Here is a 16,620-nt window from a genome sequence, read left to right as displayed (position 1 = left end):
AAGATACAGGTCATAAAGACCTTGCTGATAAAACAACTTGAGGTAAAGAAGCCAGCCAAAACCCACCAAAACCGAGATGGTGACAAGAGAGACCTCTGGTCATCCTCTGTGCTGCACTTCCACCAGCACCATGACAGTTTACAAATACCATGGCAATGTCAGGAAGTTTACCCTATATAGTCTAAAAAGGAGAGGCACGAACAATCCACCCCTTGTTTAGCATATCATCAATAAATAACCATAAAATGGACAACCAGCAGCCCTGGGGTTGCTCCGTCTATGGAGCAGCCATTCTTTTATTCCTCTGCTTTCTTAATAAACTTGCTTTCACTTTACAGACTCGCCCTGGATTCTTTCTTACGCGAGATCCAAGAACTCTCTCTTAGGGTCTGGATCGGGACCCCTTTCTGGTAACAATTCCAAATCAAGAAATGGAAGAAAAAGTTGAAAATGTTAGTTTGGAGACTTGTAGCCAGGAAATAAGTCTGAATGCAGTCCAAATTACAGGCAAATAATAAAAACTCAAAACAATGAATAAGGCTAGAATCTAATAACAGGTATACTATAGTTTTCTTCTGAAACATAATTTTTCTTTCTCTAGTTTCCCATTTTTATCAAGGATAAATCATAGTATGACCAATTTATTTGCAAAATAAGTTTTAGTCTTGTACCTGGCCTGGTTATTTGCATACAATGCCGTAAGCATAGTGATTGACACATAGACTTCTTTTAAATTCGCTTTGTTGGAACCAGTTCATAAGGAATAGCAGATTTGACTTTTTAAAAGCCTCTTGAGGTTAGCCAAGCCAAGGATTTATCTGTGCCTCTAGATACCTGTATGAATTGGGGGTGAATTCCACTTTTCTTGAGGTCCCAAAGTAACTTGAGGTTCCTGGGCCTGTCAGAAAGTGACATTCTTTACTTATTACAGGTCAGGAACTTTGTAAAGGAATCGGATAGACATGGTACTAGGCAGTCTTTCCAAAGGGCTTTTTATTGGCTCTATAAAATCAATGTCAATTCCTCAAAGCAGTCTATCTGAAAAAAATGCTATTCTAGTCAAAGCCTTGATAAAATAACCAGTGTCTCAAATTTTGTCCCATTACAAAAGAAAACAGATTCTTCTTGAAGTTATGCAAATAACTATACTGCTATATATATTAAGAATACTCACAAATAGGCCGGGTGTGGTGGCTCATGCCTGTAATCCCAACACTCTGGGAGGCTGAGGCAGGAGGACTGCCTGAGCTCAGAAGTTTGAGAGCAGCCTGGGCAACATAGTGAGACCTTGTCTCTGCAAAAAATAAACAAAATTAGCTGGGTGTGGTGGTGGGCACCTGTAGTCTCAGTTACTTGCTTAGGAGGCTGAGGTGGAAGGATCAGTTTAGCCTGGGAAGTTGAGGCTGCAGTGAGCTGAGATTGCACCACTGCAATCCTGCCTGGGCAACAGAGTGAGACCTTGTCTCAAAAAAAAAAAAAAAAAAAAAGAATCTCACAAATAGTTTCCAAATTATGGAGAAATATAGAGAGAAATAATATGCTTCAAATTTGATCATAAAAGTATATTTTACCCAACTTCTTGTAAGCTATAAATAGCTCAACAGAAAAAAGTTTTCTTGACTCTGAAAAAACAAAACAAAAATTATCAGCAATGTTTCAAACAAAAAAAGTCATAAAAAATTACTTCACACACATAAAACACTGACTTTAATATTCTATTGGCTTAGTCCCATTAATTAACTCTTGTTCTTTTGATGTTGGGTTAGAAATCCTCATGAATACATCAGCTTTTTAATTAAAGTCCTGGAAGGCATTTTCATAGTCCAATGGTATGAACTACAAAGTTATCAGAAACTTGTATTCAAGAGTACTTGTTAGAGTCCTTCCACGAATTTCCTTAAAGAAGAAAATTTTGGACTGCAGCTGATTATAAACTCCTTTTTGAGAAGAATCAAAGTAAAACAACAATTGTCTGTTGATGACGAAACTTAGAACAGCCATCGTTAAAGACACGATTGACAAGGAAATTTGGTTATTTCTGTGGCACACAACAATTTAATATAATAATCATAATTATTACTGATATCATATACTAAGACATACCAGAATTACAGGAATCTCACACAATTTTGAAACACACATTAATAACACATTCATATAAATATAACCCAAGAAAGTTAAGCAGCATTTCACATTTGACAATGCTTCCTGTCCCCCACATAGCATTCTAGTCCCCTGGTGAATTAGTTGATTTACAAATCTTCTCCAGGAGCTCCCTGGGACCAGGAATTGTTTTGTTCATCTTAATATCACTCCACGCAGGATTTTGATCATCTGTGAGTAACAGGAACCCTAATTAAACAGTACCTTAAGGCTGGGCATGGTGGCTCACGCCTGTAATCCCAGCACTTTGGGAGGCTGAGGCGGGTGGATCACGAGGTCAGGAGATCGAGACCATCCTGGCTAACATGGTGAAAGTCCGTCTCTACTAAAAATACAAAAAATTAGCTGGGCGTGGTGGCGGGCACCTGTAGTCCCAGCTACTTGGAAGGCTGAGGCAGGAGAATGGCGTGCACCTGGGAGGTGGAGCTTGCAGTGAGCCGAGATCGTGCCACTGCACTCCAGTCTGGGAGACACAGCGAGACTCCATCTCAAAAGAAAAAAAAGAAAAAGAAACAGTACCTTAAGCAAAGGAAGAAGCTGAGGCAAAAAGGAAGAAGCTGAGGCAGAAGCTGAAAAAATTCTCTAATATAGAGAATTTATTTGGGCCAAGGTTGAGGACTGTAGCCCTGGCCATAGTTCCAGGTTGCCTTGGAGAGTGCTCTGGGAGCAAAGGAGAGGCTCAACTTTTTAAAGAAAAAGAGACAAATCAGGGGAGGGGAACAATTGCAAAAGTCGCTCATCAGGTATTCTCATTTGACTTTTTTTTTTTCTTGAGACAGGGTCTCACGGTGTCACCCAGGCTGCAGTGCAGTGGTACAATCATGGCTCACTGCAGCCTCAACTTCCCAGGCTCAGGTAATTCTCCCCCATCAGCCTCCCAAATAGCTGGCACTACAGCCATGTGCCACAACATCTGGCTAATTTTTTGTGGAGACAGGGTTTGTTTGTAGAGACTCCCAAGTGCTGGGATTACAGGCATGAGCCACAGTACCCAGCCCTGATAGCTTTTTTTTTTTTTTAGGCTAGTCAATGGCCCTGATAATTTAAAGGGGCTCACCTCCTCAGATAACATGTTTTTATTCTGCCAGGTGCAGTGGCTCATGCTTGTAAATCCTCCATGTTTCCCAACATGGTCTCAAACTCCTGGCCTCAAGCGATTTGCCCACCTCGGCCTCCCGGAGTGTTGGGATTACAGGTATGAGCCACCATGCTCACCCGGCATTCTCACTGGTTTACAGAAATAACATTGTTAGTGACTGGCTATGCACTGCTGACTATAGGGTATATGGCATGTTAACGGCTTCCTGACATTAGTCTAGTGCATACATAGCAAGTGACTTCAAGAAGTTATTATTTAGCTCAAGGGTGAATAAGATATTACTACTACTACATTTTAAATGCCTCTCTGGGCCTGATACTTTTTCTTTTTTTATATTTTTTGTAGAAATGAGGCCTCACTGTATTTCCTAGGCTGGTTTCAAACTCCTGGGCTCAAGCGATCCACCCACCTCAGCCTCCCAAAGTGCTGGGATTATAGGCATGAGCCACAGTGCTGGCCTTTTATTATTATTATTATTATTACTTATTGTTTTGAGACAGGGTCTTGCCCTGTCAGCCAGGCTGGAGTGCAGCAGCATGATCACGGCTTAGTGCAGCCCTGACCTCCCTGGCTCAAGCAAACTTTCACCTCAGCAAAGCTTTGTGAAATTTCTGGTTGACTTTCTCATTGGTCTCATTGGACAGAACCGAACCGTAGAGCCAGTTTATACCCACTAGGTGCAAGGGAGGCTGAGAAATAGGTTTCTTAAATTGGACTCATTGCTACCTGAACAAAATCAGTGTTCACAAGTAAGGAAGAAGGCGGAAATAGATATTGCGAGGTACCTGGCATTGTCTGCCACAATCCTATTCATTAACATTCATTAACACAATAACCATTCATTCAATGAATAGTTATTGAATGAATGAATAGATGTATGAGTAAATGACCTTTTGGTCCTTGTCACATAGTCTGGTAATCTTCTTAGTCAACCAATAAAACATCTTTGCTAAAATATTAGAGAAAGTATCAGTTGTCTATCAGTTATTATAAATGTATGTATACATTTATACATACATTTATACCGCGTGTGTATGTGTGTCTGTATGTGTTACAGAGGGTTATAAATAGAGCTACAGATATCTCAAATTGTATTTGTTCTTTTCCCTAAAGGGTTGCCCTCTCTAGTATATGTGGGAAGAAGGAAAGGCTCTTTCACCTCCGCTCCTGGCTGCTGTCCCTAGTTTCACATGCTACTGGATATAGTCTTCTCCATAAAATGCGGCACCCTGGCTTGGCACAGCACCAGGCTAGGGGTGAACTGGACCAGACCACCCTTTCCTTCCTGACTTCCCCTTTCAGCTGTCCACACAACCATCACACAGCATGAAAAAGTGTACTGAATTTGACAAAGGGTTGAGATGACTCCATTCATTCAGTCAACAAATACTTTTTGAGCACCTACTGTGTGCCAGGCACTTAGTAGGTGCTAAGGATACAAAAGTAAGGAGGCTGGCATGCCCCTCAGGAGTCCGAGGCAGGAGCACTGCTTTACCCCAGGAGTTCGAGGCTGCAGTGAGCTATGATTGTACCACTGCACTTCAACCTGCGTGACAGAGTGAGAGCCCCATCTCAAAAAGAAAAAAAAGAGAGACTGACATGTCCTTCATTCAGCTTAGAGTATAGCAGGGGAAAGGATCATTAATCAGTATCCAAATCCATCATTTCAAGTTGTGAGAATGTGTTATGAAAGAAAAAGCATGTTTTGAGAGAGGCTGACAGAGGAGACAATTTAGATTGAGATGAAACGAGGCAAAGGGAAGGCCCCCTAAAGAAGGGATATTTAGGCGCAAACCTGGGGGAATCAGTACAAGGGAGTTAAGAAAAGAGGAGGGGAAAGGCATTCCCAGTAGCGGGAAGAACTTATGCAAAGGCTCTAAGGTGAGAAATAATTTATCATATTTAAGGAACTAAAGATGGGCTTGCGGGAGAGAAAGCTGACAATCTGCTTTCCAGACACCTCTTGTGCACACGTATAGAAGCACACACAGACACACAATTTTATATAAATGAGATCATCCTATACATACTGTTTCTAATCTGCTTTGTTTTCATTAAATGTAAGTGATCAATAATTGGCAAAAACAAATGTTTTGTTAAACCAGTTTTTGCAAGAGAGAGAAACATATTCTAGTGGCTGACAGAAATGCTAATTAGTTGGCCAGGCGCAGTGGCTCACGCCTGTAATCCTAGCACTTTGGGAGGCCGAGGCGGGCGGATCACGAGGTCAGGAGATCGAGACCATCCTGGCTAACACGGTGAAACCCCGTCTCTACTAAAAATACAAAAAAAGTAGCTGGGCGTGGTGGCGGGTGCCTGTAGTCCCAGCTATTCGGGAGGCTGAGGCAGGAGAATGGCGTGAACCTGGGAGGCGGAGCTTGCAGTGAGCCGAGATGGCACCACTGCACTCCAGCCTGGGCGACAGAGCGAGACTCCATCCCAAAAAAAAAAAAAAAAAAAAAAAGAAATGCTAATTAGTGAAATTTGTCAATCACAAAAGAAAGGGAAGAGAACAGGGCCTGGAATGGGAGCCCAAAAAGCACCAACACTGAGGGGTGAGCAGATGAAACCCTGGAAGGGAATCTGGTAGGACTAACCAAAAAGGTAGCAGGGAAAATAGGGAAAATTTGTGGTTCCTGGAAAGTCAAGAAACGAGATTATAAAAGGGAGGGAGAGCTCCTCAGCCTCTGATGTTGTGGAGGTCAAGAAAGGATGGAAAAGGATCCTTGAGGTTAGTAGCACAGAGGCTATGGGTGGTTTGACTAGAGCAGGCCCTAGGAATGGTGGGACACAGAAGCCTTGTTTCAGGGGTTTGAGGAGTGGGAAGTGAAAAACTAGAGACTAAGAATGCAGACAATTTTTTAAAGCCACTTGGCTCCGAAGGGAAGAAAAGACAGTGGAAGAGGATTTGGGGCAAGGCAGGATTTTTCTTAAGATAAGGAATCCATAAGAGAGGGAAAAATTGAAGTCCGAGAAGAACGATTGTTCCCAGGTGGAAGAGCCACATTTTATTCTTGATTCAGGGTCAACAAGAGAGGCTTGGATTGCCTTGTGGTCTAGAATGCACGCGTGTGTGCGTGTGTGTGTGTGTGGCGGTGTAGGGGGTTTGGGTGGGGAAATACCACTAGTGGTTAAGAGCCCAGCCCACTCAGTGTCCAGGCCGGGGCAAGCTGCAGGCCTGAAACGCACCCACCCTCTTAGATGTGTCTCCGGGCCATAGAAATTACTAGGGTTGCTTGGGTGTGGCCTCAACCTGTTCAACAACCTGTTTCCATTCTAGAAACCAGTCCTCTGTCTTCCAGAACAGTGATTCTCAAATTTTAGCTGGCATCAGAATCCCAGGAAGGGTTTGTTAAAACATTACTAGGCAGGGCGAGGTAACCTAAGAGCTTTTGGAGGCCCACGTAAGAGGGATCACTGGAGGCCAGCAGAGTTCAAGAGCAACCCAGGCAACATAGGGAGGCCTCTTCTCTACAAAAATACTACTACTACTACTAGTACTAAAAATAGCCAGGCACGGTGGCTCACACCTGTAATCCCAGTGCTTTCGGAGGCTGAGGCTGGAGGATGAATCACTTGAGCCCAGGAGTTGGTTTTGGTGAGCTATGATTGCACTCCTGCTCTCCAGCCTGGGCCACAGAGATAGACCCTGTCTCTAGAAAAATAAAAAAATAAAAAAAAAGTAACAAAAAGATTTCTAGTCTCCACCTATAGAGATTGTGCCTCAGTTAGTATAAAGTGGGGCCCAGGATTTCTAACGTGCATTTCTAACGTGTTCTGCTTTTTTTGGCCCCTAGTCCGCACTTTGAGAACAGTTGTCCTAGAGAAAATTGAACACTCCAGGAAGGTTCTGAACAATAGGAATGGGCTTTGGCACTCTGCTCTGGAAACTAGTCAAACGCTCACGTTAATCCAGAGAAGGGCAGCACTGTGCCAGATACGCCCTCTGTGAGGACTGGTCCAAGATGACGAAGCGGCAGGCGACAAGCACAGCTATGAGGAAGGGTTAGACACAGGTCTACATCAGACCCACGGGAAAAGGACAGGAGAAATGCGAGAACCTTTGAGAGGGGAAGCTCTGGGGTGTCTTTGGGGGCAGTCACTGAGCTGGGCCTGGAGAATGAGTAGGGTCCTACACGAGGGAATGGGTCAGGTTTAGGGACGGAAAACAGCATTCGCAACCGCAGCACCACCACCAGCTAAGAAACCAGCCAGCAGGGAAAGCAAAGTACGGAAACACGCATGCGTTTAGGGTGCTGCGTGAATTAACCAGGCGCCGGCGCAAAGAGCAGAGGTTTCCCGGCCTGTCTTGGTCAGGGTGACGCAGTCGGCTGCAAACCTCGCAGTGTAGGCCACCGCTCTTAGCCGCAGCAGGGCCGCCCGCAGCCGGTAGGGTGGGCTCTTCCAAGTGCCCGCCCAGCTATCGTTCAGCCTGCGCCTGCGCAGATCTTTTGTGGTGCTGTGGGGAGACCCCTGCGCACTCCGGAGTAAGATGGCGACCGCGGCCAGGCGGGGCTGGGGAACTGCGTATGTTGCCGCGGGGCTGCGCAGGCGGTAGGTGAAGAGCCTGGAGCTCCGAATAGGTGTTCCGTTGGGCTTAGCCAGCGGAGCGGTCGCCGCCTTGCAGACCCTCTCTCGAGGCGGGTGGGTAGTGCATCTGATGGAGCCGGCGGGCCCGCCCTGTCGCCGCAGTTGGGGGTGAGCCCTGAGGTGTGTGGCCGTCGGTGCGGGAGCTCGGCGCTTCTGTGTCCTAATCCCGGCGGACTCTGCGGAGCTTCGTCTCAGGCTTAGAGACCCAGTGCTTGAGTCTCTGCGGTATGGAAGCTTGTAGAGACTGGCTGTAGAGCCAGAACGGAGGAGCTGTTTTTAAATCGTGTGCCTCTCCCGCCCCCAGGCCCTTTACCAGGTGCATTCCCTCCTCTTCTAAACAGAATCAGAATGTCACACACAAGGGAAGAAAATACCTTGTCTCGTTTCCTCATTTTCCCAGTGAGACCCTGAAAGAGGAGGTAACATGTCCAAGGTCACATAGTTTCTAAGTGATGGAACTCCGACGAGAATTCAGACCCCTAGATTCCCTGCACCCATCACCGTTGAGCCCACTCTGTTCCCTTGTTTTTCCCCCTTCCCTGAGCCGTACCTTTGAGTTTCAAAGACTTCTGTGAACATTGCTAAGAGGACATTTATGTAGGTGTACCTTAATTTTACTTCTGGAGAAAATGGCCTACAAGAGTTTGCCCTCTTGAGTATTTGACATTTTAGTGTTAATGGTGCTCTTGAAGTTTAAATGTATATTCTAAAAAGATTTAAGTTGGTAGAATTTTTTGTTAGTTACCTCCTGTGTTTGAGTAGATGTCTTCCTTGAATAATGTAATCCACTCTTAGTTTAAAAACAACAAGACTTAAAACCTGTATGTCGGAATGTGCTTCCTCTATTCATTTTGCTGCCTTTTCCCTGGGCTGAAGGGATAAGAATATTATTCTTCTAGTGTATTTCCAAATTCCAGAGTATTCACAGATTTAGATACCGAACTACAGAAAAAGGCATTTTTACTCCAAACCTTGAACTTCGCTCAATTAGTAATTATTGGGCACCAGTTAAATAATGGTAGCAGCTGCCATTTATTGAGCACTTACTGCATGGCCTGGCACTGGTTTAAGCACTTTGCATGGATTCTCTGGATTCTTTATGAGGTAGCTGCAAAATTAATCTCATTGTAGAGATGAAGAAGTGAGGCCATTGTGCTAGCAGCTGGAAATGAAGATAGTTTCTCCCCTTAATGAGTATGCAGTCTAGCAAGAAAAATACGTTAACAAATAATGACAAAGTCATGAGTGCTGTAATAGATTCATATAATTAAAAGTGGTGTGCCTGGTGCGGTGGTTCACGCCTGTAATCCCAGCACTTTGGGAGGCCAAGCCAGGCGGATTGGCTGAGGTCAGGAGTTCGAGACCAGTCTGGCCAACATGGTGAAACTAAAAATACAAAAAAAAAAAAAAAGAAGCCGGGCATGGTGGTGTGTGCCTGTAATCCCAGCTACTCGGGAGGCTGAGGCAGGGGAATTGCTTGAACCAGGGAGGTGGAGGTTGCAGTGAGCCAAGATCACGCCACTGCACTTTAGCCTGGGCGACAGAGCGAGAACAGCGGGATTATTTCCATCTCAAAATAAATAAATAAAGTAGTGACAGCTCTTCCTGTGATCAACACTGTTTGGAGCTAGTGTGGGGAGTGGCAGTCAGGACTTCACAGATTATTTGATTCCCATTCAGTGTTGATTTCATTGTTCTCTTGAATCCTCGGTTCCAATCCTTTTATCTCTCCAATAGCGTCTAAGAAACTATGTGGGTTACAGTCCCACAGTATCCCAGTAAAGTAGTCTTTTGCTTATCAATGGCATATAATGATTACTGAAGGTTGGAAAAAGTTAATCTGTATTCTATTAATACTTAATTGGTGCCCACTCATTCTTTTCCACAAGAAGAATTCCAGTTTTGGTAGAGAAAAAAATGTGACAGCCCCTGTTGCTTCTTGCCTATTTTAAGCAGCAAACAATTAGATAAATGTGATCTTGTGTAGGATCACAATTTTTGCCTTTGCAAAACATTTTAACAGAAAATTATGACAGTGAAAGACCGTTCTAACCAACCACCATTTTGCCTTTAACCTCTATAGACTGCCCATTCCCAGGCTTGGGCCAAGCTAACTTTGGGAGACATTAAGTTTATAGTTTAAATAATAATAGCCCTTTCCCAAAATTAAACCACCTTTATAAGGCTAATGAAAGACCATTGGGTTTGGAGGATGAGAGGAGCCTGAATTCTGCTAAGGTGTAGATATAAATGATTACCAGCCATTATTCTGGAGGTCATAAGAGTTGCAACTTCCCCAATTACTCCTGCAGAAAACATCACTCTTGTAGAACCTACGATTAGCCTTTTCAGGTTTTTGCATTTCTGACTGGTTCTGTGGCTCCACCCATAAACGGACTGAGCACTCAGGAGGACTATTTTCCACACCCCTATGATTGCATCCCCAACCAATCAGCAGCACCCGTTCCCTGGCCTGCCAGTTTATCATTGAAAACCCCTAGACTCAGATCCAGAGAGACTGAGTGCTGAAACTCCAGTCTCCCTTTCAGCTGGCTCCGTGTGAATTAAACTATTGCAAATCCACTGTTGATGAATTAGCAGTATCTGAACCCATTGGCAATTATAAATGACTCTTGTGCTTAAAATTTTTCCATGACTCCTATGAAGTGGCAGTTGTAATGGAGAGCAATGATATTTTCAAGTAAACTGGATTTTAAAGTAAATTGCATTAGGATTTTAAGAATTTTCACTACTAAAGTCTCCTTTTACTTCCTTTTCCAGTAGTATTTGCTTTTCTTTTCTTCCTTTGTTTTCAGTTTGTCAAAGCCATCAAAAATAGCCCATTATGTTTTCTCTATAAGAGTAAAGTAAAGTTAGAGACCGGGCGTGGTGGCTCACACCTGTAATCCCAGCACTTTGGGAGGCCAAGGCGGGTGGATCATGAGGTCAGGAGTTCAAGACCAGCCTGGCCAAGATGATGAAACCTGTCTCTACTAAAAATACAACAATTAGCCAGGTGTGATGGTATATACCGGTAATCCCAGCTACTAGGGAGGCTGAGGCAAGAGAATCGCTTGAACCCAGGCGGTGGAGGTTGCAGTAAGCTGGGATCGCATCACTGCACTCCAGCCTGGGCAACAAAGTGAGACTCAATCTCAAAAAAAAAAAAAGGACGCGCCCAGGTATGGTGTCTCATGCCTGTAATCTCAGCACTTTGGGAGGCTGATGCTGGCAGATCACCTGAGGTCAGGAGTTCGAGACCATCCTGGCTAACGTGGTGAAACTCCGTCTCTACTAAAAAATTCAAAAATTAGCCGGGCCTGGTGGCAGGCACGTGTAATCTCAGCTACTCGGGAGGCTGAGGTAGGAGAATTGCTGGAACCTGGGAGATGGAGGTTGCAGTGAGCCGAGATTGTGCCATTGCACTCCAGCCTGGGCCAACAACAGCGAGACTCCATCTCAAAAACAAAAAGGACAATAGTATACTTTTTTTTTGGAGATGAAGTCTCGCTCTTTGGTCCAGGCTGGAGTGCAGTGGTGTGATCTCGGCTCACTGCAATCTCCACGTCCCAGGTTCAAGTGATTCCTCTGCCTCAGCCTCCCAAGTAGTTGGGATTACAGGCACCCACCACCACTCCCAGCTAGTTTTTGTATTTTTAGTAGAGACAGGGTTTCACCATGTTGGCCAAGCTGGTCTCGAACTCCTGACCTCAGGTGATCCACCCGCCTTGGCCTCCCAAAGTGCTGGCATTACAGGTGTGAGCCACCACCCCCAGCCCAATAGTATACTTTCTTTTAGATTTTTTGAAGTATTGAAATACTTTTCAAAACAGGTAATACAGGTTATCTTGAGAGAGGGAAAGTGGTAAGGGACAGGAAAGGAGGGAGACTTTCACTATATATGCTTTTATCCTTATCAATTTTGAACCATGTGACTCTATTGCCTAATTCTAAATTTTTTTTAAAAAGAAAAAAGCTGGCTGGGCGCGGTGGCACAAGCCTGTAATCCCAGCACTTTGGGAGGCCGAGACGGGCAGATCATGAGGTCAGGAGATCGAGACCACCCTGGCTAACACGGTGAAACCCCGTCTCTACTAAAAAATACAAAAAACTAGCCAGGCGAGGTGGCGGGCGCCTGTAGTCCCAGCTACTGGGGAGGCTGAGGCAGGAGAATGGCGTGAACCCGGGAGGCGGAGCTTGCAGTGAGCTGAGATCCGGCCACTGCAGTCCAGCCTGGGCCACAGAGCAAGACTCCATCTCCAAAAAAAAAAAAAGAAGAAAAAAGCTTATAGTTATTTGCTTCCTTTGTGCATAACCAAGAGTCTGGGACTATGGGTTATAAATTACTAATGTAGATACAATTCTGTTTCCTGTTTTTTATTTATTTATTTTTTTTGAGACAGAGTCTCCCTCTGTCGCCCGGGCTGGAGTGCAGTGGCCAGATCTCAGCTCACTGCAAGCTCCGCCTTCCAGGTTCATGCCATTCTCCTGCCTCAACCTCCTGAGTAGCTGGGACTACAGGCACCCGCCACCACGCCCGGCTAATTTCTTTTGTATTTTTAGTAGAGACGGGGTTTCACTGTGGTCTCGATCTCCTGACCTTGTGATCTGCCTGCCTTGGCCTCTCAAAGTGCTGGGATTACAGGCGTGAGCCACCGCGCCTGGCCTTTTTTTTTTTTTTTTTTTGAGACAGAGTTTCACTCTTGTTGCCCAGGCTGGAGTGCAATGGCTGATCTTGGCTCACGGCAACCTCCACCTCCTGGGTTCAAGCGACTCTCCTGCCTCAGCCTCCCGAGTAGCTGGGATTACAGGCATGTGTCAGCATGCCCAGCTAATTTTGTATTTTTAGTAGAGATGAGGTTTCTCCATGTTGGTCAGGCTGGTCTTGAACTCCCGACCTCAGGTGATCCGCCTGCCTTGGCCTCCCAAAGTGCTGGGATTACAGGTGTGAGCCACTGCACCCGGCCCAATTCTATTTCTTATACCTGGATGTTATATTATCCTGTGCACACCCAGTTATCAAGGGTAGGAATTTCCATTTAAGCTCTACCTGATTTTGAATTGTTTATAGATATTGCTTGCCTAAGTAAGTGGAAATAATGTAGATGGAAAATGAAAAATCAGTTCTCTAATTATTTCTATTGCTGGTTATGTTTAAATTTTACATAGGTCTTTTTTATACATGAGAAGTAGAAACCAATTTTAAAAGATTAGAGCTCTTAAAATGCCATTCATTATGTGCTTTTAAATATAGGTTCTGTTATATGTTGAAGAATCCATACACCATTAAGAAACAGCCTCTGCATCAATTTGTACAAAGACCGCTTTTCCCACTACCTGCAGCCTTTTGTAACCCAGGTAAAATTTCGCCTCTTTTAAAGCAATTGTGTTTCAGAAACTAATGGAACTGTGTTAGGGTTTTTTGGATCATAAAAGATGAGAATTTGTATATTTTCTATTTAGAAGCCTATAGAAAGAATGTAGGAAAAAAAGTCATATTTTTCTTATAGGCTTCTAAGTAGAAAATGTATTTGCAAGGACATTGTCCAATAGATCTATGAAATCTCAGTATCTTGTATAACACATCCGCTGCAACACAAGAGTTGTTCAACAAATGATTTCCAAAATGAAAATATTGTAGAAGTTAAAATCTGACTGGGTGTGGTGGCTTATGCCTATAATCCCAGTTCTTTGAGAGACTGAGGCAGGTTGATTGCTTGAGCCCAGGAGTTTGAGACCAGCCTGGGCAATACAGCGAAACCCCATCTCTACAAAAAATACAAAAAATTAGCTGGGCATGGTGACGCATACCTGTAGTCCCAGCTGCTTGGGAGGCTGAGGTGGGAGAATCCCTTTAGCCCAGGAGTTCAAGCTTGCAGTGAGCCGTGATCACACCACTGTGCTCCAGCCTGGGTGACAGAGTGGGACCCTGTCTCAAAAAGAAGTTTCAAATGGGGATTGTGTTTCAAAGAATTCTATGTATTTCAAGCTACTGCTTTACTTTTTTTGGATAAGAATACCCTTAAAATCAGTAAATTTCTGGCTTTTATCCAGACCTTAGAACACAGGATTTTGAATGTAGTAAAAACTACATTCAAAAAAAAACATAAAAACTTTTTTGTCAAAATTAATTACTATGGTTTTGTTAATAATCTTGATTGTTAACAAGATACATACTTGATTTTCTTTAATTTGGGAAATAGATATGATTTGAAAATAATCTGGCCAGGCGCGGTAGCTCAAGCCTGTAATCCCAGCATTTTGGGAGGCCAAGACGGGCGGATCACGAGGTCAGATCGAGACCATCCTGGCTAACACGGTGAAACCCCGTCTCTACTAAAAAATACAAAAAACTAGCCGGGCGAGGTGGCGGGCGCCTGTAGTCCCAGCTACTGGGGAGGCTGAGGCAGGAGAATGGCGTAAACCCGGGAGACGGAGCTTGCAGTGAGCTGAGATCCAGTCACTGCACTCCAGCCTGGGCGACAGAGCAGGACTCCGTCTCAAAAAAAAAAAAAAAAAAAAGAAAATAATTTGAAGTGTGATGACCATAATACCATAATGTAGAGTTAGGGAAGTTTTAAGGGGAAAGGGTATGTGTGTCTGCATGTGTGCATGTATATAAATGTATACCTATATGTGTTATGGAGCTGTAAGCATATAAATTCAGCCTCCTTTCCATTGCTAGCTTGAACACATTCCTGTGGCCATACTCTGGCTGATTCTGGCTAAGGGCATGAGTTAAATCAGGGTAGACCTTACCCCTTCGGTAGCCAGGGGCCAGAAGAGGAACACTTTCCTGCAGACTTGCCTGACTGCTTGAATCACAGAATAGTTTAGATATAAATATTGTAAATACTGAGTAACTCAGCTGATTAAACCACTTTAATTGGACTTTTAAACTTTGTAGCACTGAAATATGTGGTCATATAGGCTTTTCAAATAGGAAACCCATTAATTTTAGTCATTGATATTGACTTTAAGCATCACTAATCTGTATTTTGGGGGAGTTTATGTCTACCTCCTTAGGTACCTATTAGTACCAAGCATAATAGGAAGAAATAGGCTGGCGTGGTGACTCATGCCTGTAATCCCAACACTTTGAGAGGCTGAGGTGGGCAGATCCCTTGAGCCCAAGAAGTTCGAGATCAGCCTCAGCAACATGGTCAAACCCTGTCTTTACAAAAAAATACAAAAATTATCTGGGCATGGTGGTGCACGCCTTATTGTCAAAAGTAAAAGGTTCTGTGATTATGTCATTCATCTTCATACTTTCTACTTTAGACAGTATACAGTACATGCTCTTAAGTGACTGGTTTTTTTGCATTTGTAGTTTTTACCCTCAAGGATTTCTAAAAATTTTGCTTTCTGCAGGTATAGTTTTTCTCAAATTGACTAAGTAGAATAAAGCCAGATTTTTTTTTTTTTTGTCTTGGCTCACTGCATCCTCTAATGCCTGGGCTCAAGCAATCCTCTTGCCTCAGCCTCCCGTATTGATGGGATTATAGGCACATGCCACCACAACTTGTAGTTTTTTGTAGAGACAGGATCTCTGTTGCCCAGGCCGGTCTTGAACTTCTGCCCTCAAGTGATCCTCCTGCCTTGGCCTCCCAGAGTGCTGGGATTATAGGTGTGAGCTGATGCATCCAGCCAAAGCCAGATTTAATTCTTCAAATATTGGTAGAGTACCGTGTGCAGATTTTGGTTAGCAATAAATTATTAATACAAGCTGCAAGAAATGATTGGTTCAGAACCAGAGTTAGAAGATTATTTACAGTAAGTGTTGGCAGCCCTTTCTTTCATGTGTCATTGAAAAATCATTCCCTTATAGATTTTCAGAAGAATGTCTTACTAGAAATATACATATTTTAAAGAAGTACTTGGACATTGTGGTTATTTTTTCATTTTTAAGGAATTGTCTGGTTGTCTGATTAGGACAATGACTTAAGCAAAATGTATGGGAGTTCACCTTTAATTTTTTTCTTTATCCACGAAATGGTTTTACTTCAGCTAGGTGGAACTGCATGGCAAAGTGCAAAAATGACTCTTGGTTGTCGAATTAGAACCTTTTCCCTAATGGCTAAGAAAAGCATTTTTGTACTAACCATATGTTTTGCCAAATTTAAACTCTTTCAAATTTAAAATAAAACTGTTGCTTTTTGATATTTTATTCTCTCTCCTAAAATAGGTGATATGAAAATTAGAACAGGAAGACTGACCTTAAATGTATTTTCCTATTATGCTTGGCAATGTTAGATAAGGATTTAGCAATATGTACGGTGGCTAAGAAAGTGAGCACCTACAAAATTGTCCAGCTTTGTATCCTGGCTCTGTCACTTAGTAGCTGAGTGACCTTTAGTCTCCTTATTATAAAACAAGATAAAAACAGTACCTCATTGAAAGGATGTAAGGATTAAATGATATAATATATGTAAAGTGCTTAGCACCCTGCCCAGCACATGATAGGCACTGAATAATTTTTTTTTTTTTTTTTTTTTTTGAGACAGAATCTCACTATGTCTCACAGGCTGGAGTGTGTGGTGACTGAATCTTGGCTCATTGCAATTTCCCTCTCCCGGATTCAAGTGTTTCTCCTGCCTCAGCCTTCTGGGTAGCTGGGATTACAGGCGCACATCACCACGCCTGGCTAATTTTTGTATTTTTAGTAGAGACAGGGTTTTACCATGTTGACCAGGCTGTTCTCGAACTCCTGACCTCAGGTGATCTGCCTGTCTTGGCCTCTCAAAGTGCTGGGATTACAGGCATGAGCC

The 16,620-nt window shown here is 43.5% G+C and overlaps 1 protein-coding gene across 7 annotated transcripts in view; it reads left to right on the top strand.

Annotated features, from left to right (window-relative positions):
• The first annotated feature begins 7,534 nt into the window (after positions 1–7,534).
• Positions 7,535–16,620, top strand: part of NFU1 (NFU1 iron-sulfur cluster scaffold) — a 46,554-nt gene continuing 37,468 nt past the window's right edge. Inside the window, exons 1-2 of one of the 7 annotated variants that reach the window (XM_033239301.1) lie at positions 7,536–7,816; positions 13,107–13,210. In XM_033239301.1, coding sequence (XP_033095192.1) covers positions 7,755–7,816; positions 13,107–13,210 — 166 coding nt within the window. In that variant the 5' untranslated portion in view covers positions 7,536–7,754. Of the gene's footprint in view, positions 8,078–13,106; positions 13,211–16,620 lie in introns of all 7 variants that reach the window. The other 6 variants (XM_033239300.1, XM_033239296.1, XM_033239297.1 and 3 more) reach the window with 6 other exon arrangements.

Source organism: Trachypithecus francoisi, unplaced genomic scaffold, assembly GCF_009764315.1.
Source record: "Trachypithecus francoisi isolate TF-2019V2 unplaced genomic scaffold, Tfra_2.0 Lachesis_group17, whole genome shotgun sequence".
NCBI classification, from domain to species: domain Eukaryota; kingdom Metazoa; phylum Chordata; class Mammalia; order Primates; family Cercopithecidae; genus Trachypithecus; species Trachypithecus francoisi.
Note: the sequence above shows the minus strand (reverse complement) of the source record. Positions and strands in the feature narration are given on the sequence as shown.